General features: G+C 45.7%; 2 protein-coding genes and 1 pseudogene across 3 annotated transcripts in view; all 3 read left to right on the top strand.

Annotated features, from left to right (window-relative positions):
• LOC308531821 (NACHT, LRR and PYD domains-containing protein 1-like) overlaps window positions 1-27,958 on the top strand; it is a gene marked incomplete at both ends in the record, with an annotated part of 90,933 nt that overhangs the window by 48,490 nt on the left and 14,485 nt on the right. The window contains 5 exons of the mRNA XM_081108928.1: window positions 9,907-10,077; window positions 12,277-12,363; window positions 16,242-16,321; window positions 18,602-18,761; window positions 20,322-20,545. Of these exons, the coding sequence (XP_080965054.1) occupies window positions 9,907-10,077; window positions 12,277-12,363; window positions 16,242-16,321; window positions 18,602-18,761; window positions 20,322-20,545 (722 nt within the window). The remainder of the gene's footprint in view (window positions 1-9,906; window positions 10,078-12,276; window positions 12,364-16,241; window positions 16,322-18,601; window positions 18,762-20,321; window positions 20,546-27,958) is intronic.
• Window positions 1,973-2,314, top strand: LOC308531925 (eukaryotic translation initiation factor 1-like; the record flags this gene model as incomplete). The annotated part of the gene is made up of 1 exon (XM_081109018.1): window positions 1,973-2,314. The coding sequence occupies one exon, from the start codon at window positions 1,973-1,975 to the stop codon at window positions 2,312-2,314; it is 342 nt and encodes a 113-aa protein (XP_080965144.1).
• Window positions 14,122-14,676, top strand: LOC308531924 (ras-related protein Rap-1A-like; annotated as a pseudogene). The gene has a single exon. The product of its transcript is annotated as a ras-related protein Rap-1A-like (transcript).

The following is a 27,958-nucleotide window of genomic DNA, read 5'->3' on the forward strand; positions in this document are numbered from 1 at the left end:
GGGGACAGGGCCGGCCAGAGGGAAGGGACTGGAGAAGGCCCACTAAGCTGGAGCTGTGCATGGGCCCCAGGCTTCCGAGGGAGGACGGCCTCAGCAAGGAAACAGAAACCACCAGAAGGCTCTGCAAACAGGCCCTGAGCTCCCTTTGGCCAGGCTGACTCAGAGCTGGTGTCTCTGTGTACATTAGACACAGCCCGGCACTCGCCTTTGTCTGTTGGTCACATCCATTGCATCGAAAAACTTGTTCCCCTTCTTCTCTTTGGGCCCTTGCAACAAATACAGGCCAATTGGAAGATGCAGGCCCCAGTGGTAGAGCCAGGCCCCACAATCACTCAGAATTTAGGCCTAAGACAACTGGGTAGCAATCTCCACAGAACAGAACACACTGTTTTAGAGTCTTAATTCTCCCCTAAAATGTGCCCAGCTGCTCCTCTGTAACCAGGATAGACTGAACTAAGGAACCAAAGACCAAATTTCCTTTGAGGTGGGACCCACCTGGAACTGGCTGGTGGCAAGGCCCCTCACAAGCGGCTGCCTTCACCCCAAGCTTGATGTGCTCTGAGCAGGTCCATTTCTGTCAGTGCCAGGTCCTAGGCTGCTGGTCAGGCAGCAGGTCCACACGGTTTCTCTCCGCCGCCTTCCTGGCCTCCAGAGCAGTACCCTCTGGCCTGGTGCACCAGGCAGCTGTCACTAGAGCCAGGACTCAGAGAGCAAAGGAGCTGGCCCCTGCCAACAGAGACCTGCAGGTGGCCCGGCCATGCCCCCCACCCCACTTCTCAGTCTCCCTCGCATGGATCAGGCCAAAGCCCGCTGCCCGAGACTGGTGCCATGTGGGTATGGTTGCAGTGCGGAGGAGAGGGGCACCCTGACCTGCCAACCCTGGTGACAGTCATCTCAGTGCCCAGCTGATTGAATTCATCCCACAGAGCCTTCATCTCAAGCTGCACCCTCACGGTGGCCACCTTCACATTCTTCCTTACTGGCGCCTTGGCAGCAGCCCTGCCACTGGCCCCAGAGCCCTCGGGCTGGCAGCGGTGCTGGTGGCCGCCCCGTGGCCGGCACATCATAGCGACTGGTCGTTCAGCTGTAATGGTCGCTGGGCTTTTATTATATAGACTAGAGGCCTGTTGCACAAAATCGTACATGGGAGGAGGGGGAGTGTCCCTCAGCCTAGCCTGTGCCCTCTCGCAATCCAGGACACCTTGGGTAGGGTCCCTAGGCCTGGCCGGCAATCAGGGCCTATCAGGGCTTTCCTTCTCCCCTCACCCACCGCTGCTGCTGCTTGCCATCTGTGTGGCTCTGTTGTCCCCCCACCACCAGTGGCCTCCCTCTGAGGGGGACAGGTGTGGGGTGTGATCACTTGGCTGGCCTAGGCCTCCCTCTGCGGGGCAATCGACCGTGGGGAACCCTCAGAGGGAGGCCACACCCCCAGATCGATCACCCAACAGAGGGAGGCCACGCCCACCCAGCCAGGGCTCCACGATTGGTCACCACACAGAGGGTGACCTGGGCATCCCTCTTTGGGGCAATCGCTGATTCCCCCATCCCCTGATCAATCGCCCGCCAGCTGGTGGCCTGGGCCTCCCTCTGCGGGGGGATCATGGGTCAATGGCAGGGCCCCCTGACCAATCTCATCACACCCGCCTTGGCTGTCCTGGTGCCAGTGCATGAAGGTCGTCCAAACAGTCATTCTGCTATTTGGTCGTTCGGTCGATTTGCATATTACTTTTATTATTATAGATATTGTAAGCCAACAAATTAAATACCCTAAATGGATCATTTTCTACAAAAACACAGATACAAACTTCTGTCTCAAAAAGATTTGGAGGCCCCAGTGACTGAGCCGCCGCGGAGGACTCAGCAAGCTCCCCCTTGAGCCCCCCTCGCTTTCCGACGCTCCGTCCCCCTGCCCGCCTTCTCCCGCCGCAGCCTTCCACAGGCCATTTCCACCGAGGAAAAGGAATCGTATCGTATGTCCGCTATCCAGAACCTCCACTCTTTCGACCCCTTTGCTGATGCAAGTAAGGGTGATGACCTGCTTCCCGCTGGCACTGAGGATTATATCCATATAAGAATTCAACAGAGAAATGGCAGGAAGACCCTTACTACTGTCCAAGGGATCGCTGATGATTACGATAAAAACAAACTAGTGAAGGGCTTTAAGAAGAAATTTGCCTGCAATGGTACTGTAATTGAGCATCCAGAATATGGAGAAGTAATTCAGCTGCAGGGTGACCAGCGCAAGAACATATGCCAGTTCCTCGTCGAGATTGGACTGGCTAAGGACGACCAGCTGAAGGCTCATGGGTTTTAAGTGCTTTTGGCTCACAGAAGCTTAAGTGAGGATTTCTTTGCAATGAGTAGAATTTCCCTCCTGTCCCTTGTCACAAGTTTAAAAACCTCACAGCTTGTATAATGTAACCATTTGGGGTCTGCTTTTCACTTGGACTGGTGTAACTCCTTCATGCAATAAACTGAGAAGAGCCATGCTGTCTATCTTGAAGTTCCTCATTTAAACAGAGGTCAAGCAGTAGGCGCCTGGCAGTGTCCAGCCTGAAACAGAGCAAGACCATGATGTTTCAGCCAAGCCCATGTCTGGCCAAAGCTCCTCACAGAGTTCCCTGCCCTCAGAGAATGTCACTGCCTGAGCAGCCTTCGGTGAAGCTGGGAGGAGAGGGGTAAGGCAGCAGCGGCATGTGTACCACTAGAGGGAGCCTTCCGTAACCACAGATCTACACCTGACCAAGCAATGGAGCTTAGAGCAAGCAGCCTGCCACCTTCCCTCCAGTGAGGTGTAAGGACTTGTGGCTTGCCACCAAGGTCTTTTGGACCAGACAGATCCTAGCTAATTGTCCAAACACCATAATTTGAGGCCAACCTTCTTATCAGAGTTAAACTTTTGACAAGGGAACAAATTTCAAACTGAAGTGTCAGTCATGTAGCTAGCTGCAGAGCTTGCAACTTCCTAGCAACAGCTGCCCAATGCCATGTGAAGTAAAGAAACAAAAATGATTTTGGGGGTGTTCTTTTTTCCCTCCTTCAGTTTTAATGTTATGTTATGTATTTAAACCCTTATTTAAATAAAACTTGTTTTCAGAAACAAAACAAAAAAAAAGATTTGGAAATTTAAATAAACCTTTAACAAGTAAAGAGATTAATTTAGTAAACAAAACCTTCCCACAGCCAAACCGGTTTGGCTCAGTGGATAGAGCATCGGCCTGTGGACTGAAGGGTCCCAGGTTCGATTCCGGTCAAGGGCATGTACCTTGGTTGCGGGCACATCCCCAGTGGGGGCCATGCAGGAGGCAGCTGATCGATCACTCTCATTGATGTTTCTAACTCTCTATCCCTCTCCCTTCTTCTCTGCAAAGAATCAATAAAATATTTTTTTTTAAAAAACCTTCCTATAATGGAAACCCAGGCCAGATGGCTTCAGTGATTAATTCTACAAAATCTTTAAAAGAGAATTAATACCAACATTCTGAAACTCTGCAAAAAAGAAGAAGAAGAAGGAGGAGGAGGAGGGGGAGGCGGAGGAGGAGGAGGAGTGGGAATATTTGGCAACTCACTCTATGATGACAGCATTACCCTGATATCAAAATCCGATGAAGACAAGCAAAGTCATTATAAGATATAAAAAAAACCTAAAGATCAATATGCCTTATGCATAAAAACACAAAAATTCTTTTTTTCCCACAAACCACTGCTTTTTAAAAAATTTTGTTTTATTAAAGTATTACAAAGAGTATTACATATGTCTCCTTCCCCCCCACCCCCTTGACATTCCCCCAGCCTCCCCTACCCCCCAGTGTCTTGTGTTCATTGGTTATTCTTATATGCATGCATACAAGTCCTTCGGTTGATCTCTTACTCCCTCCCCCCCAGGCTTCCCACTGTAGTTTGACAGTCTGTTCAATGCTGCTCTGCCTCTGTATCTATTTTTGTTCATCAGTTTATAATGGTCTTTATTATCCATAAATGAGTGAGATCATGTGGTATTTTTCTCGGCTTCCCAGGGGCCGTCGAAGCCTCGCAGGGGCCATCTCATCCTCACAGGGTTCGTTTCAGCCTCAAAGGGGCCGTCTCAGCCTCATAGGGGCAGTCGCAGCCTCGCAGGGGGTGCCGCATCCCACATTGGGGGTGAAGGTACAAGTCAGAAGCTCCTCTCTATGTCTCTCCTGCTGCTCCCTTGCGTATCGCCGATGCTGGAAGTTTCTGAGAGCAGTCTGCAGGTGCTGGACATCATACTTTAAGTGGTCAACACGAAGTTTGACATTCTGTCTTTTGTTGGGCGACTCCTTGCTGGACAAAATCTCCAGGCGTTCTTGGTGGCTGAATATCTGGTATGCTTGCTTGGATTTCATTTTCTACTAAGTGCACAGACTGCTTGTCTGCCGTCTCCCAGCGTCCCATGTGAGACTGGATCTGGTGGACCTGTTTGTGCATTTGCTGGTACAGCGGTTCCATGTCGTTGGCCCAGCCGGGTCCGGCTCCGGCTTCCTCCGAACCTGATTCTGCTTCTTGAGTGTGTCCCTTATGTATGCGAGGAGTTGAAATAAGCAGTTTGTTGGGTTAGGCTGCAAAAGTGCAGGTGGTTTCTTTTGTGCCACTGGCACAGCTTGGGCGGGGATGTAAATTGAGTAGGGCGGGGCCTCCGGGAATCACCAGGGTGGAGCAAAGAGCAATGGTGTCTCCGAGACTCCTCGCCTCTCCGCAACTCCTGCGTCTCTGCGTCCCCGAGTGCCGGCAAGCAGCTCCGCAAGAAAGCCACCCTCACTCTCCGACCCACTGCAAGGCCGTCCCGCCTCTCCCCATAGGGGTCTGGAACCTCAGAATCCCGCCCCAAACGAGCTCAGTGGATTCGAGAGTTTGTAACCCCTTCCTATTGAAAAAAACCGTGCACCCAGTTGCAGCCCGCCTGGCGCACATGACTCCGTAGATCTGTTCTTGGCGCCTCTGTACATCCTACTCAGTCTCAATGCTCTTCTTTCTTTCCTTCCAGTTGTAGAGCTTCCACTGGGCCAGCTTTCCCATGGTTCTGAATGATAGCTGTTTGTCTTATAGTTGGTAGTTTCAATGTTGTTGTGGGAGGCAGCACGCACAGGTCTGTACCTTACGCCACCATCTTGGTTCCTCAAAACACAAAAATTCTTAACAAAATACTAAAAGAATATAAAAAGATTATAGAGCATGACCAAGTGGGACTTACCCCAGGAACACACGTTGGTTTAACCCAGGAAAATCAATCCATGCAATACATCATGTTAACAGAATAAAGCATAAAAACTACATGATCATCTCAATAGACAGAAAAAGCAGTTGACAAAACCTAACCCCTTGTCACATTAACAACACTCAATTAACTAGGAGTAGAAGGAAACTTTCTCAACTTGATAAAGACCACCTATGAAAAACCCACAGCTAACATTACACTTAATGCAGAAAGACTGCATGTTTTCCTCTAACATCAAGAACAGACAAACCTCTCCACTCTTTCCATGCCTTTAACTTTACACTAGAAGTTCTCACCAGAGAAATTAGGTAAGAAAATGAAATAAAAGTCTTCCATATTATAAAGGAAAAAATAAAACTATCTCTATTTGCGGCTTTCATGATTATATGTAAAAGTCCTAAGGAAAGCAAACACAAAAATAGCTATTAGAACTAATAAACTAGCAAGTTTTCAGGATAAAAGGTCAATATATAAACATCAATTGTATTTCTACATATTAGCAATAAACAATCTAAAATGTAATTAATAAAACAACTGCATTTACAATAGTATCAAAAATAATGGAATATTTAGGAATAATTTTAACAAAAGAAGAGCAGACTTGTATACTGGAAACTATAAAACATAGTTGAAGAGTTTAAATAAAACTTAAATAAATGTTAAGACTTTCCATGTTCATGGACTGGCAGACTTAATACTGTTAAGAAGCAATGCTTTTCAAACTGGGTCTATAGATTCAACTCAATCCTTATCAAAATCATTGCTTCCTTTTTTTGCATAAATGATCAATCTGGTCCTAAAATTTATATGCAAAGAAAAGTTTGCATGTCAAGCCTTGGGAAACCCACCCTTCCCAATTTTAATGGCCAAGAGAAGTCAACAAAGATGCCCGAGGAAGAGCATCCAGGGAGGTGGGTGGAACACCAGGACAGTGTGGTGTCATGTTACTTAGAGGAACAGAGGGTTTCAAGGAGTGTGTGGTCCTCAGGATCCATTGCTACTGGGAGGTCAAGTAAAATAAGGACTGAAAGTTGTCCATTGGATTTGTGATAGGGAAGTCATAGATGTCCATAGCAGGAACAATTTTGTGAGGTGATGAAGCCAGAATCCAAATTGGAATGAATTAAAGATGAAGACAGAGGTGAAAATGAGATTACAAATACAAACACTTTTTTCAAAGATTTTGGTAGTGAAAAAGAGAAAGGAAGGGAGACTAAAAATGGCAGTGGAGCCCTAGCCGGTTTGGCTCAGTGGATAGAGCGTCAGCCTGTGAACTGAAGGGTCCCAGCTTCGATTCTGGCCAAGGGCACATGCCTAGGTTGCGGGCTTGATCCCTAGTGGGGGGCATGCAGGAGGCAGCCGATCAATGATTCTCTCTCATCATTGATGTTTCTATCTCTCTATCCCTCTCTCTTCCTCTCTGAAATCAATAAAAATATATTTTTTTAAAAAACAGTGGCGGAGTAAATGGAAGCTACACTAACAAGCTCCAAGAACAAAACTGGAAGTACAACTAAAATATAGTAAAACCACCCTGAAAAATCTACTGTAGACTAGCTAGAGAGGACCCTGATAACCAAGGACAGAAAGTGGAGATGTAGAGAGACTAGTAGGAAGTACAGAGATGTGAAAGAGGTAGACAGGCTCCCACAGACAGCAGCTGAAGGTCCGGAGGGATATCTCAGCTGTGTGTGGGTCCCACTGATAACTCTGTAGTCTAAACCCCAAGCTGGGCTCCCCAGGCCAGGGCACCAGAACTGAGAACAGTGCCCACATAACATCTGGCTGTGGAAAGCATCAGGGTTGCTGTCTGCCAGCAAGAGACAACTGGAAATGCAGGCACCCTCTTAAAGGGCCAATGCACAAAATTATGTGTGAAGACACTGATCTTGGGCTCCAGTAGAAGGAGGGCAGAGTGGACTGGAGCTGTGTGAGGAGCGTACAGGGTTGGGGGCTCTGGGATTGGAGCTTGGAGGGCAACCACCCTGGTTTCCTGTGCTTGGTCATTCCCTCACACTGTGGAGGACATCTTTCTTCAAGGACCTTTGCTATTCAAGTGGTATTTGCCTGGGGGAAAGGCAGTTGCCACACCCTTTTGGAAGACCTCTCGCCCCACCCTGTGGTCAATACCCTGAGACTAATCAAGGCTGATAACAATCAGACTGCAGGCAGAGGATGATCTTTGGAGGCTTTGAGTCTTTGCCTTATCTCCTTCTGGGTCCAGGGCTAGGAAAAGCAGACCCTGGTGCACATCTTGTTCCTTTCCAAAGGCACCGGCCCCAGAAGACTGAGCCACAAGCTCTGGGTTGCTGATAGCCCCAAAGAGGACACTCAGGGCCAGTCAGAAACAGTGCCTGACATTGTCCTATACTAGAGATTGGGAGTCATAGCAGATCTACCTAATACACAGTCACAAACCCAAACAGGCAGCCAAAATGGGGAGACAAAAAACAACTCCCAAATGAAAAAACAGAGAATTTTTATGGCTATCATCAACAAATCAACAAACGACAAATGCTGGTGAAGATGTGGAGGAAAAGGAACCCTTGTGCACTGCTGGTGGGAATGCAGATTGGTGCAACCACTTTGGAAAATGGTATGGAGTTTCCTCAAAAAATTAAATATGGAACTGCCATTTGATCCAGTAATCCCATGTACAGGAATATAGCCTAAGAAATCAGAAACACCAATCAGAAAGAATGTATGCACCCATATGTTCATAGCAGCACATTTTATAATAGCTAAAATCTGGAAACAGCCCAAGTGTCCTTCAGTAGATGAGTGGATAAAAAAAAGCTGTGGGACATTTACACTATGGAATACTATGGAGCTATAAAAAAGAGGGAGTGTTACCCTTGGGAACAGCCTGGAAGGACCTCAAGAGTGTTATGCTAACTGAAATAAGCCAATCAGAGAAAGATAAGTATCACATGATCTCACGCATATGTGGAATCTAATGAACAAAATAAATTGTTGAACAAAGTCAATCCAGAGACATAGAAGCATAGACCCAACTGCAGAATCTCAGAGAGAAGCTGGAGGAGGGTGGGTCGGTGAGAAGAGATCAAAAAATGAACTTGTATGCATATATAGATAACCCCTGGACACAGAAAATAGGGTGGTGAAGGCCTGGGGTGTGGTGGTGGGGGAGGGGTTGGGCTAGAAGTAGTCAGTGGAGGACATATGTAATACTTTCAACAATAAGGATTTAATTAAAAAAAAGAGAGAGAGAGCTCTAGCTGGTTTGGCTCAGTGGATAGAATATCGGCCTGCAGACTGAATGGTCCCAGGTTCAATTCCCAGTCAAGGGCACATGTCCGAGTTGCGGGCTTGATCCCTAGTAGGGGGTGTGCAGGAGGCAGCCGATCAATGATTCTTATCATCATTGATGTTTCTATCTCTCTCTCCCTTTCCCTTCCTCTCTGAAATCAATAAAAGCATGTAAAAATTTTTAATTAAATTTAAAAAGAGAGAGAGAAAAGAACTAAAGCCTCCTCCAGGATGTGCCAGGGGGTCCTCAAATTCAGTGTATTCTAAACTAGACTTTCCTCCCTAACCAAAGAACACCTGTTCCTCCGCTCAGGACTAGCTTGATAATTTTTAAGATCCATACAAAATGAAAATGCAGTGCCCTTGCTCAAACATCAGGAAAGAAATGAAATCAAAGGTACTAAGATACAAAGCTTTATTCCCTCCACCCAATGGCTACCGCTGTAATTGCTCATTATTGACGTTACTTTGAGGGGTGGGCAGCCACAGGAGGGGAGATAGTTGCCCTAAGGCCATAAATCAGAGAGAAAGTGAGAACTAGGCAGCATGGGAGAATGGGGTTGGGAGCAGATACATACCCTCACATTGAACCCTCACGTTCAACCCTCATGTTGAACCCCACCAAAGCATCCCGAGTCAGCTAACTGGGCATTTGGCAGGGCTGATGTAGTTAACAGTTAGGCCCCGTACACAACTGGAAGGTTGGGTTAATTAACCATACAGTGCTGATGTGGAGAGTAGGAAGCATTGGTAAGAATCACACAGGAGTGACAAATGTTGACGAGTGGCTCCTTGGCTGCAGGAGGAAATGAAAATCTCCCATGCTCTGGCCGATTTGGCTCAGTGGTTGGAGCATGGACCCCCAGATTGAAGGGTCACGGGTTCGATTCCCAGTCAAGTGTGAGAACCTCAGTTGCAGCTTCAATTCCTGGTGCCCCAACTGGGGCTTCTTGTAGGAGGCAACCAATTCTTTTATCTTTCACATCGGTGTTTCTCTCCTTCTCTCTCCTCCCTCTCCTCCCTTGCACTATCGCTAAATATCAATGGAAAAAATATCCTTGGTGAGGTTTTAAAATAATTTTTTTGCCAGTCTCTGTAACCTTTATTTTATTTTTTAAATTTATTTTTCAATCTTAATTGTTGAAAGTATTACATAGGTCGTCCTTTCCCCCCCCCATATACCTCTTCCAGCCTGCTCCCATCCTCCCCCACCTCACCCCCCCAAAAAAAAACAAATAAAAAAAGTTTAAATAAAATAGTCCCAGGTTACTATAAGCCAGACATGTGTATTTCTTTCTTGAATATCACCAAGGACCCCAAAAGGGCCACAGCACTAGAAATGGAAACCAGACCCCAGTTACCCTGAGGTGAGGGCCCTCAGGATGTGCAAATCTCTCCCACAGGCTGGTCAGATGTGGCCTCACATACAACTGCTGCAAGGACCTGGCCTCCATGCTGGGTGCCTGCCCCAGCATGACAGAGTTGGACCTGCGGCACAACGACCTGGGTGACCTTGGCGTGAAGCTGCTCTGTGAAGGGCTCAGGCAGCCTGCCTGCCAACTCAAGCACCTGAGGTAAGTCCCTGGGGGGCATTTCTGGGCAGAGGACAGGGAAGTGGAGGGAGAGCAATGTGGGGCCCTGAATTGGACAGGGGAAGTAAAGGGGCAGAAAAATGCCTGGGAAGCCTGGGTTCCCTACCGGATCCGCCACTGACTTAGGCCATGAGACAGGCAGGTCTTCATCTGAGACTCGGTTGCTTCATCTGGATAACAGGACTATCATACCCGCCTCATAGATGTGATGAAATCAAATGCATGTAAAACTAGAGCCGCGCTGGGAACAGAGCTGAGAGGCTCCAATGAGAACCACTGGTGAGGCCACATGTTTAGAGGATTCCTGCCCCGGTTTACCTCTCCAACCAAGGCAGGCCTTCCTTCCTTCCTTCCTTCCTTCCTTCCTTTCTTCCTTCATTGCCTCATTCATTCATTAACTCATTCATCCATTCATTCATTTCATGACTCCCATGTGCCAAGCACTGGGCCAGGCACTGAGGAACAATATTGAGCAACAGACGTGGGTCCTGCCCCCTTAAGCTTGCACTCCAGTGAGACAGAGACAGATGTTGATGGCATGTTAACACAGTGTGTATCTCTGAGCTCCGTGCAGTTTGTGAAGGGAAAGTGCACTGTGTTATGAGAGTGTAACAGGGGGGAGGATGGAATTAGACTCAGGGGCAGGGAGGGCCTCTCTCTGGGGAAGTGACATCAGGCTGAGACCTGAAGCAGAAAGAGGGGCTGAGCAGGCCCAGTCAGGGGGAGCAGTCCAGGCTGAGAATAGCGTGGGGGAAGACCCCAGGACAGAATCAGGCTCAGAGCACTGGAGAGCGGTGTGGCCGGGTGCAGTGACCCCCAGCCCACATTTCCCACCCTGTCTCCCGGCCACTTCCTGTCGCCCTCCAACCTGAAAACAAGTCCACTGCCAGTTTCTGACTGAACATTTCCCTGCAGCCCTGGCTGGAGCCTGTCTCACACTCACAGAGCTGGCAGGGCTCCAAACCTCTGAGTCCTGACCCCTCAGTCTTGGCTGAGGCTCCTGCCGGCTCTCAGCCTTTCCTCTGAGAAGCCTCCTTTCTCAACCTAAAAGCAGCAGGAGGTGAACACTCTACATGTGGGTCCTCCCAGAGCCCACTCTGTCCCTTCACAAGAAAGGGAACTCCATCCATAGGGCTACCACCACCCACCCCCTCCCCTCTGAGCATGTGTGGCTGTCACCATCTTCTATATGCTGAAGGGGCTCTCTAGACCTGGGACTTTTCAGTAGGTCTGCATCCATGCCCTACTCACCCGTTATTCTTTGCCTTTTGGTTGCCTCAGAGCAGCTCTAGGACGTCCTGTGAAGGTTTCTGCCTCCTTCCTCCTTGGGCACTGGGACTGGGATGAGAGGGACAACCTCTGCATCATGGGTCATCCCCTCCCCAGGGGACAACAGCTCTGACAGCAGGAATGAGAAAGGTGTGCGCCCTGACAGGTGCAGGGTCTTCACACCTGCCTGCCCATGGCTCATAATAGGCTGAGCAGGTCCCTCCCTGTTGAAGGTGAGGACATGAAGGCCCAAAGTGGGCAGCAGCCATCCCAAATCCAACGGAAACCCCAGAGCACAGGGCGTGTGAGAATGGAAACAGGCTCTTTCTTTCCAGGAAGCCTCCTAGCCTCTGGGAAGGAAATCCCAGGACCTTCTTCTGTGTGGTGAGTTTGAGGCCATGGACACTGGCTGTTCTCTGGTGGATGCTGTGAAGAGCTGTCCAGTTCACTTTCAGGAAAGAAGACTTAACCCCCACCCCTGAGAGTGCTGCCAGCTAAAAAGATGGCCTCTGCCAACTGGAGCCATCTCACACAAGGTCACCTCACCTCCCTGGGGTGGCCTGCATCCAGTGACTGGGGTAGTGGTATAAGGATCCTTCTCCCAATATGGAACAGCCCTGGAGCATCATCCCCACAACAGAATTCCCACAGAATCAGCTGTGTCCCTGGGGACTGCATCACACCCCAACTTGTCCCTCTACCCAGTCCTGTTACCTCCCTTTTCCCTGGCATTGACCCACGAACACTCCCTAATAAACCTCCTAACTCTACTTTCCATCATAGAATGTGTTTTCAGGGAACCCAGCATACAACAGGTTCCTGTAGGGCCTGGAAGGTTCCATGATTCTGGGCCCTGAGGCCCGGGAGATCGTGGGGGGCCCCAGCACAACCAGGCTTCTTTTCTGCTTGCAGGCTGAACCAGACTCAACTGAGTGCGGAGGTGACAGAGATGCTGAGTCTCCTGCGGCAGGAGAAGCCCCAGCTGGTCATCAGCAGTCGGTAAGGGGGAGACACAGAACTCCCTCGAGCTGACCCAGGCCCGGGGCTGACTCCTAGAGGCTGTTCCAGGAACAGGGCCAGAAGTGGGGTGGGGAGTGGTGGGGTGAGGTTGGAAGCAGAGATAGAAACAGGAAGAAGCCAGGAAACCACAGCAGCCAGAGTGAGTTTGTTTGTTTGTTTGTTTGTTTCTTTCTTTCTTTCTTTCTCTCTTTAGTTCAAACAAGATTATGCCCCTTCTCTGTTTAACCCTCCCATGAGATGATAAGGAGGTGAAAAAAATGAAGAAAAGTGTATGAGTGAGTGGGTGAGATTTGGCACATGAAAAGCAATGATGTTGAGGGGGAGATAAGGACAAGCAGAGAGAGCTTTGGAGGCGACAGTCCACCCTCATTCAATCTCCACACATAAAAACAACAATGCACTCAGCCCAGCTGAGGGAAATCCTGGGAACAGGAGAGTATGATTTCCTACTGGGAATTTGCTGCAGCCCTATGAGCCTTCATTTTTGTATATTTTGGCCTGTGACTGCAAAATACATCTATGCCCTGGAGGTGAGGACGACGGAGCCCCAACGCGCTAGGGTGTCTGCATGCACGACTCCGGGGACCAGGTTCAGTGACGCAGATCCATTTTATTGTGGAACTACAGGGGTATATATAGCATGAGGGGACCAATCAGAGGGAGACACACTGCTATAGGCGACCAATCAGAGGGAGACACGTTGCTATAGGCGACCAATCAGAGGGAGACACGTTGCTATAGGTGACCAATGGCTGAAAGGCTGGGGTACTGTGCACGTGGCTCTAGGAGTTAGTTCAGGTGGGCGTTGCTACTTCCTGGTGTGCCGAGGAAGCATGTCACGGTGGAGTGTGCTCACACCATTGCATCAGCCGCAGCGCTGAGACATACTTCCCGAGCTCTACTACACATTCTGCATTCAATATGCTCAATTGTCCAAAATGTGTCCTTGCAGTAGGTTTGTTCTAATCAGGATCCAAACAAAGTCCACTCGTTGTATTTGGTTTGTTACGTCTCATAAATCTCACTTAAATCTCTTTCCACCTATATGTTCCTGACTTATTAACATCCACTGTGTGCAAAGTACCATACCAGTAACAACCAGCCATGAGTCGTTCCTCCCAAGGGTTTCCAGTCATAAGTAACCAATGTCTATAATCTTAATCCTGATCTCTTACATAACACATCACCATTCGCTGTCCCAGACATGATCTCAGCTGGGTGATACTATTACTCCCAACTTACACACACAGAAGCTGACATCCCAGGAACCCGCTCTATACCAACCGGGAACCTGAGGAAAGTCTCTGTAATATCTCTATAAGTGCTATTTTAAGCTCAAGTGGTTATCATTAATATCACCATATAGATTGCGTTAATTGTTGAAAAGTAGGACCTTAAAAATAATAACTTTTCTATTTTATTGTTCTTAATAGTATTGTTATTTTCATCATCATCATCATCATTCTAGAAACCACCTGCAGTCATATATTAAGCCATCAGCAAACACTAGGTCACTTATTACTCACAACTCTGTGAGATGGTGCTATTGTTGCTTTTACTTACAAATAAGGAAACTGAGGCGCTCTGGAGCCGCCACCACTGCCGCTGAGGCCACCGCTGACACCACGCAGAGCCAGAGCCAAGGCCCACAGGAGGGAGGAGGAGGAGGAGGAGGAGGAGGAAGAGGAGGAGGAGGAGGAGGAGGAGGAGCTTCGCAGTATTTAAACAGACCACACCATGGGTGAGTACAAGCTAGTGGTCCTTGGTTCAGGAGGCGTGGGGAAGTCTGCTCTGACAGTTCAGTTTGTTCAGTGAATTTTTGCTGAAAAATATGACCCAGTGGTAGACGATTCCTACAGAAAGCAATTGGGAGTAGACTGTCAACAGTGTATGCTCGAAATCCTGGACACGGCAGGAACAGGGCAATTCACAGCGATGAGGGATTTGTATATGAAGAATGGCCAAGGGTTTGCACGAGTAGATTCTATTACAGCTCAGTCCACATTTAATGACTTACAGGACCCGAGGAAACAGATTTTACGGGTGAGGGACACAGAAGATGTTCCAATGATTTGGGTTGGCAATAAATGTGACATGGAAGATGAGCAAGTAGTTGGAAAAGAACAGGGTCAGAATTTAGCAAGACAGTGGTGTAACTGTGCCTTTTTGGAATCTTCTGCAAAGTCAAAGATCAACGTTAATGAGATACTTTATGACCTGGTCAGGCAGATCAATAGAAAGACACCAGTGGCAAAGAAGAAGCCTATAAAGAAATCCTGTCTGCTACTTTAGGCCCACAGTGAGCAGCAGCTCTGAGCCGGATTACAGAAATGAAGAACTGGTGCCTAATTGGAAAGTGCCAGCATTCCAGACTGCAAAAATTAAATCTGAAGCGGCTTCTCCTGTTTTATATATTATGTGAAGAATTTAGATCTTATATTGGTTTGCACAAGTTCCCTGGAGAGAACAAAATTGCTCTGTGTATGTCTCTCAGAAAATAAGACAATAGTATTTCTCCTTTGCAATAGCAGTTATAACAGATGTGAAAATAAATATACTTGACTCTAATATGATTATACAAAGGAGCACGGGTGCATTTCAGAAGTTAAATACTGCTACTATAATCAAATGATTTCATTTTGACCTTTCTATCATGATCCCTCCTGTCAGGCACTAAACGTTGAATTATTATACTTTATGTCTATAATGATATAGATGATGAAATTTCCCCTCAAACTCATTACAGCAGATAACTTTTTTGAGTCACTGATTTCATTTTATATTTAAAAATTATGAAATATCATTCTCTCATTATATTCTGAATAAAATTGTGCATAATGCTTTGGAAAAAGGGTCTTTTACAGGGAAAAAACTAGGATAACTGATTCCTATGGCTTTCAAAGCTAAAATATATAATATACTAAACCAACTCTAATATTGCTTCTTGTGTTTCACTGTCAGATTAACTACCACTTTTATGAATGATTAAGTTTTAGTACATTTTTTTTAAAAAGTAAGAAAACTGAGATTAGGGAGTGTCAATGACTTGCCCAGGGATCCACAGAGAGCAGAGGGGCTACAACTCAAACCCAAATCCCTCGTGATATGTTTGAGCTTGCAGCTACTGTACTAGCTATGCAGTGCACGGCTTGGGGTGGGAAATTTAGTACATACTCAGTGAGCTTGTGTAGAGTAATTCAGTGTCTACTTCTCTCTGTAATCCCCAGAGTTCACTTCCCCATGGGTGGCTCCTACCCCTGGAACAAATCCAACAGAAACCCCAGAACACAGGGCCTGTGAGAGTGGCTCTTTCTTTCCAGGACACCTCCTGGCCTCTAGGAAGGAAATCCCAGGACCTACTCCTATGTGGTCAGTTTGAGGCCATGGGGCCTGGCTGTTCTCTGGTGGATGCTGGGAAGTGCTGCCCAGGTCCCTTTCAGGAAAGAAGATGTAACCCCAGTTCCTGGGAGTGCTGCTGGCTACAGGGATGGCCTCTGCCAAATCACGCAAGGTCACCTCCCCTGCCTGGGTTGGCCTGCATCCAGTGACTGACTGGTGTAGTGATATAAAGCACCTCTTCCCAGTATGGAACAGCCTGGAGGGTCATCCCCACATCAGAAGTCCCACAGAATCAGCTGTGTCCCTTGCGATTGTGTCATATCCCAGCTTGTCCCTCTGCCCATTCCTGCTTCCTTCTTTTCTTTGCCCTTTTTGACCCAAGAACATTTCTGAATAAACTTTCTAACTCTATTCTCCATCTCAGAACCCGATTTCAGGGAACCCAACCTATAGTAGTTCCTACAGAACCTTGAGATCGTGTGGGGGTCCCAGTAACCAGGCTTCCTTTGTGTTTGCAGGCTGGCCACGCCTCCGAGGAGTGTGGAGGTGACAGAGATGCCGGACACCCGAAAGTGTAAGAAAGGAAAGCATAAGAAACGTCAGCTGATCACCAGCAATCGGTAAAGGGGAGACACAGATTTTGCTCAAGCTGACGCAGGCCCAGGGCTGACTCCTAGTGGCTGGTCCAGAGACATGGGCCAGAAGTGGGGTGGGGTGAGGCTGGAGGCAGAGACAGACAGAACAGGAAGAAGCCAAGAAAACACAGCCATCAGAGGGAGACTGTTTCTTTGTTTGCTTCTTTGTTTCTTTGTTTGGTGAAAACAAAATGATGTCCCTCCTCTATTTAAAGCCTGCCAATGATAAAGAAATGAATAAGTGAAAAAAAGTGAGTGGGTGATATTTTGAACAGGGAAAGCAACAACCACGAGGAGGTGACAAAGACAAGGAGAGAGAGCTGTGCGGGGGAAGCCCACCCTCACTCACCCGCCACACATATAAACACCCATGGACACAGCCCCGCTGAGCGGAAGCCTTGGGAAGAGGAGAATGCATCTTCCTCTGGGGCATTTGCTATATTTCGACTTGTGATGGCGAAGTGCACTTATGCCCTGGTTCTGACTGCTCTGCCTCACCTGGCATAGCAGGGAACGGCTCCTAGGCTTAGGAGGGGACATTCCTCAGGGAACTAGCAATACCTCAGACGCACAGTGTGTTGGGCACAGGACCTCGGACATGGGCCCAACTCCTAAGAATTAACTCAGCAGGGACACAGACCAGGTGACCAAAAGCATGAATCATTGTTCCTGGGATCACCGTGAATGATCTGATGGCCTATCTGAGTCCGTCCAAAGGACCTGAGCTGAGTTATGAAAGGTGGGAGGGCTTAGCTGGGCCTCCAGTGGGTATTTTGCTGCAGCGGTAGAGGCTCTGATCTCAGCTCCTTTGACGAAGGGAAGGAGGTCAGGGACCAGAAACACTGCTACTCAAAGTGTGGACCATGGACCAGCAGTGTCAGCATCAGCAGCAGCATCACCTGAGAGCTCATTACAAATGCAAATCTCAAGCCTCGCTCCAGACCTGCTCAATCAGAATCTGTGTTTTGACAAGGCCTTTGAGCAGCACTGAATTAGAAGTGAGTGAGCAGGGAGAGTGGCAGAGATGGGATTGGAGCTGAGGGGTGGCAGGAAGTTGGGAGGACAAAGAGGCCTTTGGGCCATGTTAATAACTTCCGCTTCTACCTTAAAAGCAATAAAGAAAGATTTCAGGGCTTCAGTAGCTACGTGATGAGTCAGGTTCAAATTGAAGATCAGCTGCTGTGTAGAAATGGCCTGGAGAGGGACAAGAGAAGAAGAGGACACCTTCGGGGGGGGATGCAGTGGTTGGAGCCAAAGATGCCAAGGCCTTGGCTGGAGGTGGAGGCTGTGGAGCCTTTGGAGGTGGAGAGAAGGGACTAGAAAGGAGAGCTATACTAGAGCCAGTGACAAGGTGGCCAATCAACTCTCAAATGGAGCCAGAAGGAACCAGAACTACATCCCAGTTCCTGCATGGATGGAGGGGTGGATGGGGGCCATCACAAAGACAGATTCTATGAGAGAACGTCAGATGAAGGCCATGAGTTCAAATTCAGATGGGTTGAAATTAAGTGGGGATATCACATAGACAGCCCCAACTTCCTCCAAGATCTCAGGGAGAATGACCAACTCTGTGTCTAGGAAGCCAAGTGCAACGATCACGAAGATGGTCCCAGGTGGAGGACAGACAAGTGATGGCACAGCTCCACCCCAATGGCAGAGATCAGAATCAGGTACAATGAAGGGGCCAGACTGGGAGCATCATTAATTGGGACAGGGGTGAGGAGGATATGGAAGGCCATCCCCTCCATGCTCGTGCCTCTGGGGTGAGCCATGGCAAAATTCACAACGAGCGAAGCCTCGCTCCATGCAAGATCTTCCACACCTAGAACCTGGCAAGATCTCTGGTTCCCTCCCTCCCAGGCTCAGGGGCTGAGGTTGCTCCTCTCCAGCTCATGTCTGGCATGTCTCAGACTCTGATCCACGCTGGGCTTCTGAGGCCTGGGAATCCCTTTCCGTCATTGTCCATCCACCTTTAGAGCCATGTTCTTCTCATAAGCTACCTTTCTGGTGGATGAGGGAATAGAAATGCCTTCTGACCAGTGGGCAGGGGTGGCATCAGGAGACAACATGGTTGGGCCTCCTCAGATAGCAGGTAGTCAGCCCCAGGAGCATGGACAAAGGCTACTAACACACACCTTCCAAAGTCCAGGAGGACCAGCCTTAAGAAGGACCCCTCCATGGTCTAGCTTAAGGGGTAGGAGAGGCCAGACAGGAGACCCTGTCCACTTCTCTGTCTGTTCCAGAGGAGAGCTCCCCTCAAGTATTACAGAAACCCTACTGTCTGTCACCTCGTGAATCTCTGGAGAACCAACCAGAGGAGCCTCTAAGGATGGAAGATGACTTCTGGGGCCCCACAGGGCCTGTGGCTATAGAAATTGTTGACAAACACAGGAGTCTGTACCGGTGAGTGACAGGACTCTGGTGTGCCAGGCTGGCCTCCCCACCCCTGCCATCTCCACACTGGATCCCAGCAGACACTCAGCACCCCACTCATGATCCATTGGGTCCCTTCTCATTGTTGAGCCACCAGGCAGAGAGACAGGGCTGCATTAGTACTTTTATTATGGAAGCAGAATTTTTATTATGAAAAGTTGCAAAACAACAAAGAAAAATGTTCAAGGGACTACCACTTACTTATTACCCAGCCTTAACTATTTTCCCAAATTTGTTTCAACTATTCACTTTCCCCTTCTTTTGTTGTTATACTATTTTAAATACAAGATATCAGGTGATTTTATCCATATATGTTTTGTGATGAATTTTGAAGAATACAAAATAACCACAATACCATTGTCATAACCACAATGCCATTGTCATATCTAACAACATTTATAATAAGTCATTTCATATCATCCAATACCCCATCTGTATTCAGTATGCTCAATTGTCCAAAATATGTCCTTGCAGTAAGTTTATTCTAATCAGGATCCAAACCAAGTCTACTCATTTTATTTGGTTTGTTATGTATCGTAAATCTCATTTAAATCTCTTTTCATCTACACATTCCTGCTTTATTAACATCCGCTATGTACAAAGTACCATACCAGTAACAAGGAGCCATGAGATGAATATGGAGGCATGCCTTCCAAGGGTTCCCAGGCTTAAGTAATAAATATCTATAATTTTAGTTCTGATCTCTTACATAGCACATTCCCATTCATTGTCACAGACATGATCTCAGCTGGGTGATAATATTACTCACAACTTACACACAGAACCTGACATCCTAGAAACCCGCTCTATACCAGCAGGGAACCTGGGGAAAATCTCTGTAAGTTCTATTTTAAGTTCAAGTGGTTATCATTAATATCACCATGGAGATTGTTATTAATTATTGAAAATTAGGCCCTTTAAAAACAATAACACTTGCCTGTTTCATTATTATTAATATTATTATTACTATCATTATTATTCTCATCATTATCACCATTATAGAAACAGCTAACCACACCCACGCAGGTATTAAGCCAGGCGTCCTCCATCTACGGCCCGCGGGCCACATGCGGCCCACCAAAAACATTTATCCGGCCCGCTGGGTGTATTTGCTGCCGCAGTGTGCATAGGAATTTGTACATAGTTTTTTTTTTAAACTATAGTCCGGCCCTCCAACGGTCTGAGGGACAGTGAACTGGCCCCCTGTTTAAAAAGTTTGAGGATCTCTGTTTAAGCCATCAGCATACATTAGGTCACTAATTACTCACAACTCTAAGAGATAGTTTTGTTATTACTTTTACTTAAAAATAAGAAAACTGAGATTAGGAATCTCAATGACTTGCTCAGGGATCCACAGTAGGGAGAAGAGGGGCCAAGAATTGAACCTAAATCCCTCTGGCTGTGACATCTGAGCTTGCAGCCACTCTACTAGATACAAAGTGCACTGCATGGGGTCAGGCACCCAGAAGGTAGTTCGTGAACTTGTGTAGAGTAATTAATTCAATGTCTACCTCTCTCCGCTATCCCCAGAGTTCACTTCCCTGTGGCTGGTTCCTACCACTGGCCCAACGTGGGTCTCCACTTTGTGGTCAGAGGGCCAGTGGCCATTGAGATTGAATTCTGTGCTTGGGACCAGTTCCTGGACCAGATTGTCCCACGGCACAGCTGGATGGTTGCAGGGCCTCTTTTTGACATCAAGGCTGAACCAGGAGCTGTGGCAGCTGTGCACCTCCCTCACTTTATAGCCCTCCAAGGTGAGTGAGAGGGAGGTGTGGGGGAAGTTGATGGTGGTGAGAATGGGCCTGAAATGGCTTCCAATGGCTTTCAATATCCTGAGGGGAGTTTGTGACTTCCTTAGACAGACTGACAGAAAGTTGTAGAAGGGCAGCAGCTTTCTTTCTCATTCCACAGTGCTCTGGGCATATCTTTTTTTGAAACATTGTCTCCCCAAGCACCATAATCATTTTTGCTTGAATTACTTGAAGATTCCCCTCAATAGAAAGTGGTCTCCTCAATAACAATAATAGCCATCATTTATTAAGTTCTCTTCACATAGATTATATTACTCAGGGTCTCAGCAGGAAACATGATGTACTCATTTGAGATTTTTTAGAAGTAAGTAAGGCTAAGTGAACAAATGAGAAAGGTTGAGGTACCTGGAGAATAGGAACAAATGGGAAGCCATTGCTACTGTTAGAGGCAGGGAGAAGAAACAGTGTCACCAGACTCCATATGAGAACTCAAGCCACAAAAGTAGAGCATCTCAGAAGGAGATTTAGTCATAAAGGGTAATGTTATTATCCCAACACCTCCCAAGACTTCCCACAGATAAAATTCTGAAAATATAAGCTTACAAGCAAAACCTTAGAAACAGGGAACAGGCATCATAAGTGAGAACCAACAAAAATGTCAGGTTATATCAGGCTATAAAGAAGTCAGACATTTAAATTATCAGAAAAAAAATAAGTATTTTTTTATGCTTAAAGAAATCATTTTTAAAATATGAGCAAGAAGCAATAAACCATTAAAATGATTAATCAAGTTTGAAACAAAGCTATATTGACAGAAAAAATAATAAAGCATAATTAAGAAAAGGATAAGTGATATGGAAGATACTGTGAGAAGGTCTAACATACATCTAATCAGAATTCCAGGAGAATATTATAGAGAGAATATAGAGGATGCTATATTCAAATAATTACCAAGAAATTTCTAGAATTGCTGAAAGAATTTCCTTCTAGGAATGAAAAAAATCCAAAGCAGGAGAGAGGGATAGAGAGAAATCAGCAATCAACCCATTAAAGTGCATCACCAGAATGCAGACATCTATAGGCAGTTTTTAACAGCACCCAGAAAGATTAGCCAGAAAGGTGCTACAATTAGGTTGACAACTGATTTTTCGACAATAACAATGAAAGGCAGAAGACAATAGAATGATATCCTCACAGTAATGAGGAAATAATTGCCAATCAAGAATTGGGTGTTGGATTTTGTCCAATGCTTTCTCTGCGTCTATTGATATGATCACGTGATTTTTATCTTTCAGTTTGTTTATGTGATGTATCATGTTTATTGATTTGCAAATATTGTACCAGTCTTGCATCCCTGGACCCCACTTGATCATGCTGTATGATCTTTTCACTTTATTACTAGATGCAATTTGCTAGAATTTTGTTGAGGATTTTAGCATCTATATTCATCAGGGATACTGGCCTGTAATTCTCTTTGTAGTGTCTTTATCGAGATTTGGAATTAGGATAATGCAGGCCTCATAAAAAGAGTTTGGAAGTGTTTCTTTCTCTTGGATTTTCTGAAACAGTCTGAGGAGTATAGGTCTTAGTTCTCCTTTTAATGTTTGGTAAATCTCCCCTGTGAAGCCATCTGGACCTGGACTTTTGTTTGGTGGGAGTTTTTTGATTATTGCTTCTATTTCATCAGTTGTTATTGGCCTATTCAGGTTTTCTGATTCCTCCTGATTCAGTTTTGGAAGATTATATTTTTCTAGGAATTTATCTATTTCATCCACATTGTCCAGCTTGTTGGCATATAGTTGTTCATGGTATTTTCTTACAATCTTTGTATTTCTGTGGTGTCAGTGGTTACTTCTCCACTTTTGTTTCTGATTTTACTTATTTGGGTCCTCTCTCTTGGTTTCTTGATGAGTCTGGCTAATGTTGTAATGTACCCTGCGAATCACACAAGGACGCCTCAAGAAGTCAAATAAGGAGCCACATTTATTTCAAAGCCGGGACTACTAGGGGGCAATGCTCTCCAAATCTCATAGTGCCCTCTTGGCCAAAACATCAGACTTGTATAGGCAAATATCACAAAGGTATTGATTACATCTCAAGATTTGGAATAAGGAACCTGGTTTGCAAAAAGCAGTTTGTTACAGAAGCTTAGATTGAGCAAGTTAGTTACAAAGATTAATTATAGTTTCGGGTCTTGGGACCACTGAGTCAACGGAAACACATTATCTGGAGCCACTGAGGCAATTTAGAGTAATGGTGCTGTCCTGATCAGGTCCTAGGACCACTGAGTCAATGAAAACACATTATCTGGAGCCACTGAGTCCATTTAGAGTAATTGTGCTGTCATGGTCTCCAGGTGAAGAGAAATGTGTATTGAAAGACCAATAAGATCACTATCAATGGGGGTATTCAAACCATAATCAATGGAGTATTCAATTGAATAGGATAACTTACATAAGTTCAGAAAATCAAAATAACTTTTCTATTATTTTAGCAAACAAATAATTACAGAAGCCAAGTCCGCAAGGTTAAAATATTAAACAGAAATTTTTACCCAAGCATGGTTGCTACCATGCTTCACTAACAGTTTATTAATTTTGTTTACACTTTCAAAGAACCAGTTCTTGGTTTCATTGATTTTTGTATTGTTTTTGTAGTCTCTGTGTTATTTATTTCTGCTCTAATCTTTATTATTTTCTTCTTTCTACTTACTCTGGGTTTTTCTTGTTGTTCTCTTTCTAGTACTTTAAGTTGTAGGGTTAAATAGTTTATTGCTGATTTTTCTTCTTTTTTGTTTTTTTCTTTTGTTTTATTTTGGTTTGGGTTGTGTGTGTGTGTGTGTGTGTGTGTGTGTGTGTGTGTGTTTAAGTATGCCTGTAGTGCTATGAATTTCCCTCTCAGGACTGCTTTTGCTGTGTCCCAGAGATTTGGGGTTGTTGTGTGTTCATTTTCATTTGTTTCCAGGAAGTTTTTTTAAAAATATATATTTTATTGATTTTTTACAGAGAGGAAGGGAGAGGGATAGTTAGAAACATCGATGAGAGAGAAGCATCAGTCAGCTGCCTCCTGCACAGCCCCCACTGGGGATGTGCCCGCAACCAAGGCACATGCCCCAACCGGAATCAAACCCGGGACCCTTCAGTCCACAAGCCAACACTCTATCCACTGAGCCAAACCGGCCAGGGCTCCAGGAAGTTTTTTATTTCATTCTTGATCTCATCGGTATTTTTGTATTTAATAAATAAATAAATTATTTAATAATGTGCTATTTAGCCTCCATGTGCTTGAATGTTTTTGGGTGTTTTTATTGTAGTTGATTTCTAATTTCATTCCACTGTGATCTGAGAAAATGCTTGATATAATATCAATCTTCTTGAACTTGTAGAGACTTGTTTTGTGTCCTAACATGTGGTCTATCTCTGTGAATGATTCACATGCATTTGAGAAGAATGTATATTCTGCTGTGTTGGGGTGATATGTTCTGTAAGTGTCAATTAAATCCATCTGATCCAGTGTGTCCTTTAGAGTCTCCGTTTCCTTGTTAAGTTTTTGTCTGGAAGATCTATCCAGTGAAGTCAGAGGGGTGTTAAAGTTGCCTATTCTGACGGTACTGTTGTCAATCTCTCTGTTAAAGTCCTCTAGATTTTTTAAATATATTTAGGTGCTCCCATATTGGGTGCATATATGTTTACCAGGCTTATATCCTCTTGTTGAGTCAATCCCTTTAGTATTATGTAGTGACCTTTGTTGTCTCCTGTGATGGTCTTCATTTTAAAATCTATTTTGTCGGATATGAGTATTGTTACTCCAGCTTTTTTTCTTTCCCATTTGCATGGAAAATATTTTTCCATCCCTTCACGTTCATCCTGTGTGTCTTTTGTTTTGAGTTATGTTTTCTTATAGACAGCATATAGTTGAGTTATGTTTTTGTATCCATTCATCTACCCTATGCCTTTTGATTAGAGATTTAATCCATTTACATTTAGGGTTATTATTGATAGGTACTTATTTATTGCCATTTTAATTCTGTATGGTTAGGTTTCTCTCTCTGTTTCTTCTCATTATAGCAGTCCCTTTAGCATTTCTTGTACTGCTGACTTGGTGGTGATGTGCTCTTTTAGCCTTTTTGTGTGAGAAGGTCTTTATTTGACTGTCTATTTTGAATGATAGCCTTATTGGATGTAATAATCTTGGTCTCAGATCCTTGTTTTCCATTACTTTGAGTACTTCATGCCATTCCCTTCTGGCCTGTAGAGTTTCTGAAGAGAAATCAGGTGTCAGCCTTATGGGAACTCCTTTGTAGGTAACAGTTTTCTTTTCTCTTGCTGCATTTAAGATTCTCTCTTTGTCTTTAATTTTTGGCATTTTAATTATGATGTTTCTGGGCATGGACCTATTTGGGTTCTTCTTGTTTGGGGTTCTCTGTGCCTCCTGAACTTGTGTGACTTTTCCTTTACCAGGTTAGGGAAGTTTTCTACCATTATTTCTTCAAACACCTTCTCTATGCCTTTCTCCCTTTCTGCCACTTCTGGCACACCAGCTATTCTAATATTGTTACGTTTCATGTTGTCCCACACCTCCCTTAAGCTCTTCTCCTGTTTTTATTTTTTTTTTATTTATTTTTTTAAATATATTTTATTGATTTTTTACAGAGAGGAAGGGAGAGAGATAGAGAGCTAGAAACATCGATGAGAGAGAAACATCGATCAGCTGCCTCCTGCACATCCCCCACTGGGGATGTGCCCGCAACCCAGGTACATGCCCTTGACCGGAATCGAACCTGGGACCCTTGAGTCCGCAGGCCGACGCTCTATCCACTGAGCCAAACCGGTTTCGGCTCTTCTCCTGTTTTTAATTTTTTTTTCTTTTCTCTGATTGAGTGATATTTTCAACTCTGTCTTCTAAATCACTGATTTGATCCCCAGCTTCCCCTAATCTGCTGTGTATACCTTCCAATGTATTCTTTATTTGAATTTTGTCATTCTTTATCTCAGACTGTTCTTTTTTATAGTTACTATATTTTTTTTCATGCTGTTGAGCATCTTTATCATCATTACTCTGAACTCTGTTTCCGATAAACTTCTTATCTCTGCTTCTCTTTCATTTGGGAGTTGTTTCTTTGTTTCCTCATTTTGGCTGTCTGTTTGGGTTTGTGACTATGTATTAGGTAGATCCTCTACACCTCTCAATTTCTAGTGCAGGATAGTGTTAAAGCTGTTTCTAACTAATTAGATCAGGAAAAGACTCAAAACCTCCAGAGGCCAACTAACAGGATTCCCCCTCAGGCAATCATCCTCAGGTGTGGCATGAGTTTTTTTTTTCAACACGGGGCAGCTGCTTCTGTCTGAAGGCTAATTATTATTTTTAATGTCTTAAGTGGCCTCAGAGCAAGGTGTTATCCAATAGGGTGTGTAAACTGTCTTCCCCTCAGGCAAGGCAAATATCTATGTGAGAAAGATGACCTCAGCTGTGTGAGGGAATGATTCAGCCCAGAAAACTTGGGGTGTCTGCATTCTGAGCTCTATCCCCCCGAGTCCCCACTACTGGCTTCTGTTCTCACAGCTCCAGTCCATTTCACCCTTCCTCTGCTGGAGCAGAAGATGGGTGGCTTCACAGGGAATTTTGTGCATTGACCCTTTAAGAGGGTGACTGAATTTTCAGCTGTCACTCCCTGGCAGATAGCACCCCGCTGTTTTTCACATCCAGATGTTATGTGGGTACTCTTCCAGTTTTGGTGCTCTCTGCTGGGGCAGAGGAGGGGGAGAGCTTGGAGGTTAGATCTCCGATGTCTCAGTGGCAAACCCCCACAGCTGAGATATTTCTCTGGGTCTTTAGTTGCTGTCTGTGGGCTCCTGCCCAGCCCTTTCCCATCTCTGCCCCTTTTACCAGTCTCTATGCAGTCTCCACGTTTGGTCCTCAGGTATTAGGGTTCTCTCCTGCAAGTTTTTAGTTGTATTTTAGTTGTAATTCCAGTTTGTTCCTTGGAGCATGTCTGTGCAGCATCCACTTACTCTATCGCCATTTTTAACCCTCTAAAATAGACATTTTAAAACAAACTAAAATCAAGATAGCTTTCCACGAACAAATCCTTCCTGATGGAAATTCTAAAGGATATACTTCAAGCAAAATGATCACATATAGGAAGCATGGGGTGCAAGATGAAATAATCAGCAAAGATACTGAGACACATCTGGGTAAATCTAACAAACCAATGACTAGACAAAGCAATAATAATAATGCCTGATGTGTGGGGATTTTAAAAAGAGAGAGAACAAAGTGCCAACAGCCATAGCAAGTTGAATGTTAAAGAATCTGAAGATCTAGGTTAGTTCACAAGAGGGTGAAGGTTGCACTAGAACTGCCATCTGGGTTAAAATGCTGAAATACCTCAGCACTGATTAGGAAAGATAAATTCTCCACTGTTTGAGACCACAAGTGACCTGACAACATAATCCAATACTGGCCACAGGAACAAGTAATGGGGTGTGCGCATGTGCAGGCATGGATGGGGTGTGCGCATGTGCAGGCATGGATGCAGTGGCTGAGGCAGCATCTCTTCACATCACCCAGGGATAGGCAGCAAGGTCTGAGCCTATTTGGTAGCAGGAGCAGTGTTGGTGGCAAGGGCTGAGGCACAGGCTTTCCAATCCAGGGCATGAGATGCACACCCAGCCAATGCTGGTTGCCTCAGACATAATGTCTATCAATTTAGTGAGAAAGTTAGAAGAACCTGATGCGATTCTCCATATCAAATCATGACTCAGACAGAAACTGATGGAATTATGATGGAATCCTAGCTAATAAAAGAGAAACATGGTAATTAGCGTACGTCCGCTACCCTTCCCATTGGCTAATCAGCGATATATGCAAATTAACTGCCAGCCAAGATGGCGGCCGGCAGCCAGGCAGCTTGAAACTAACATGAGGCTTGCTTGCTTCAGTGATGGAGGAAACCAACATTCCCCGCCTGCCTTGCCGGCCTCTGAGCTAGCAGTTTGAAACAAAGTTACAAATATAGAAGCTAAACAAAACCCCAGAAACCTGCTTTCAGCCCACTAGGATCTCAGAGCTGGAGTTGATACAGTGTTTCGATTATAGAACACAAACAAACCAGATACCTGCTTTCAGCAGCAGAGGTCTCAGAGCTGGAGCCAGAGCTAAAGCTGGCCCAGAATAAAAAAGAAAAAAAGGAGCAGTTGGGAGCTTCAGTCACCCGCCAGCCTGAAAACAGCCCTCAGCCCCTCACCCAGACTGGCCAGGCACCCCAGTGGGGACCCCCACCCTGAAGGGTGTGTGACCAGCTGCAAACAGCCATCATCCCCTCATCCAGGCTGGCCAGGCACCCCAGTGGGGACCCCCACCCTGATCCAAGACACCCTTCAGGGCAAACCAGCCAGCCCCCACCCGTGCACCAGG

The sequence above is a fragment of the Myotis nattereri genome (assembly GCF_964212035.1).
Source record: "Myotis nattereri genome assembly, chromosome: 16".
NCBI classification, from domain to species: domain Eukaryota; kingdom Metazoa; phylum Chordata; class Mammalia; order Chiroptera; family Vespertilionidae; genus Myotis; species Myotis nattereri.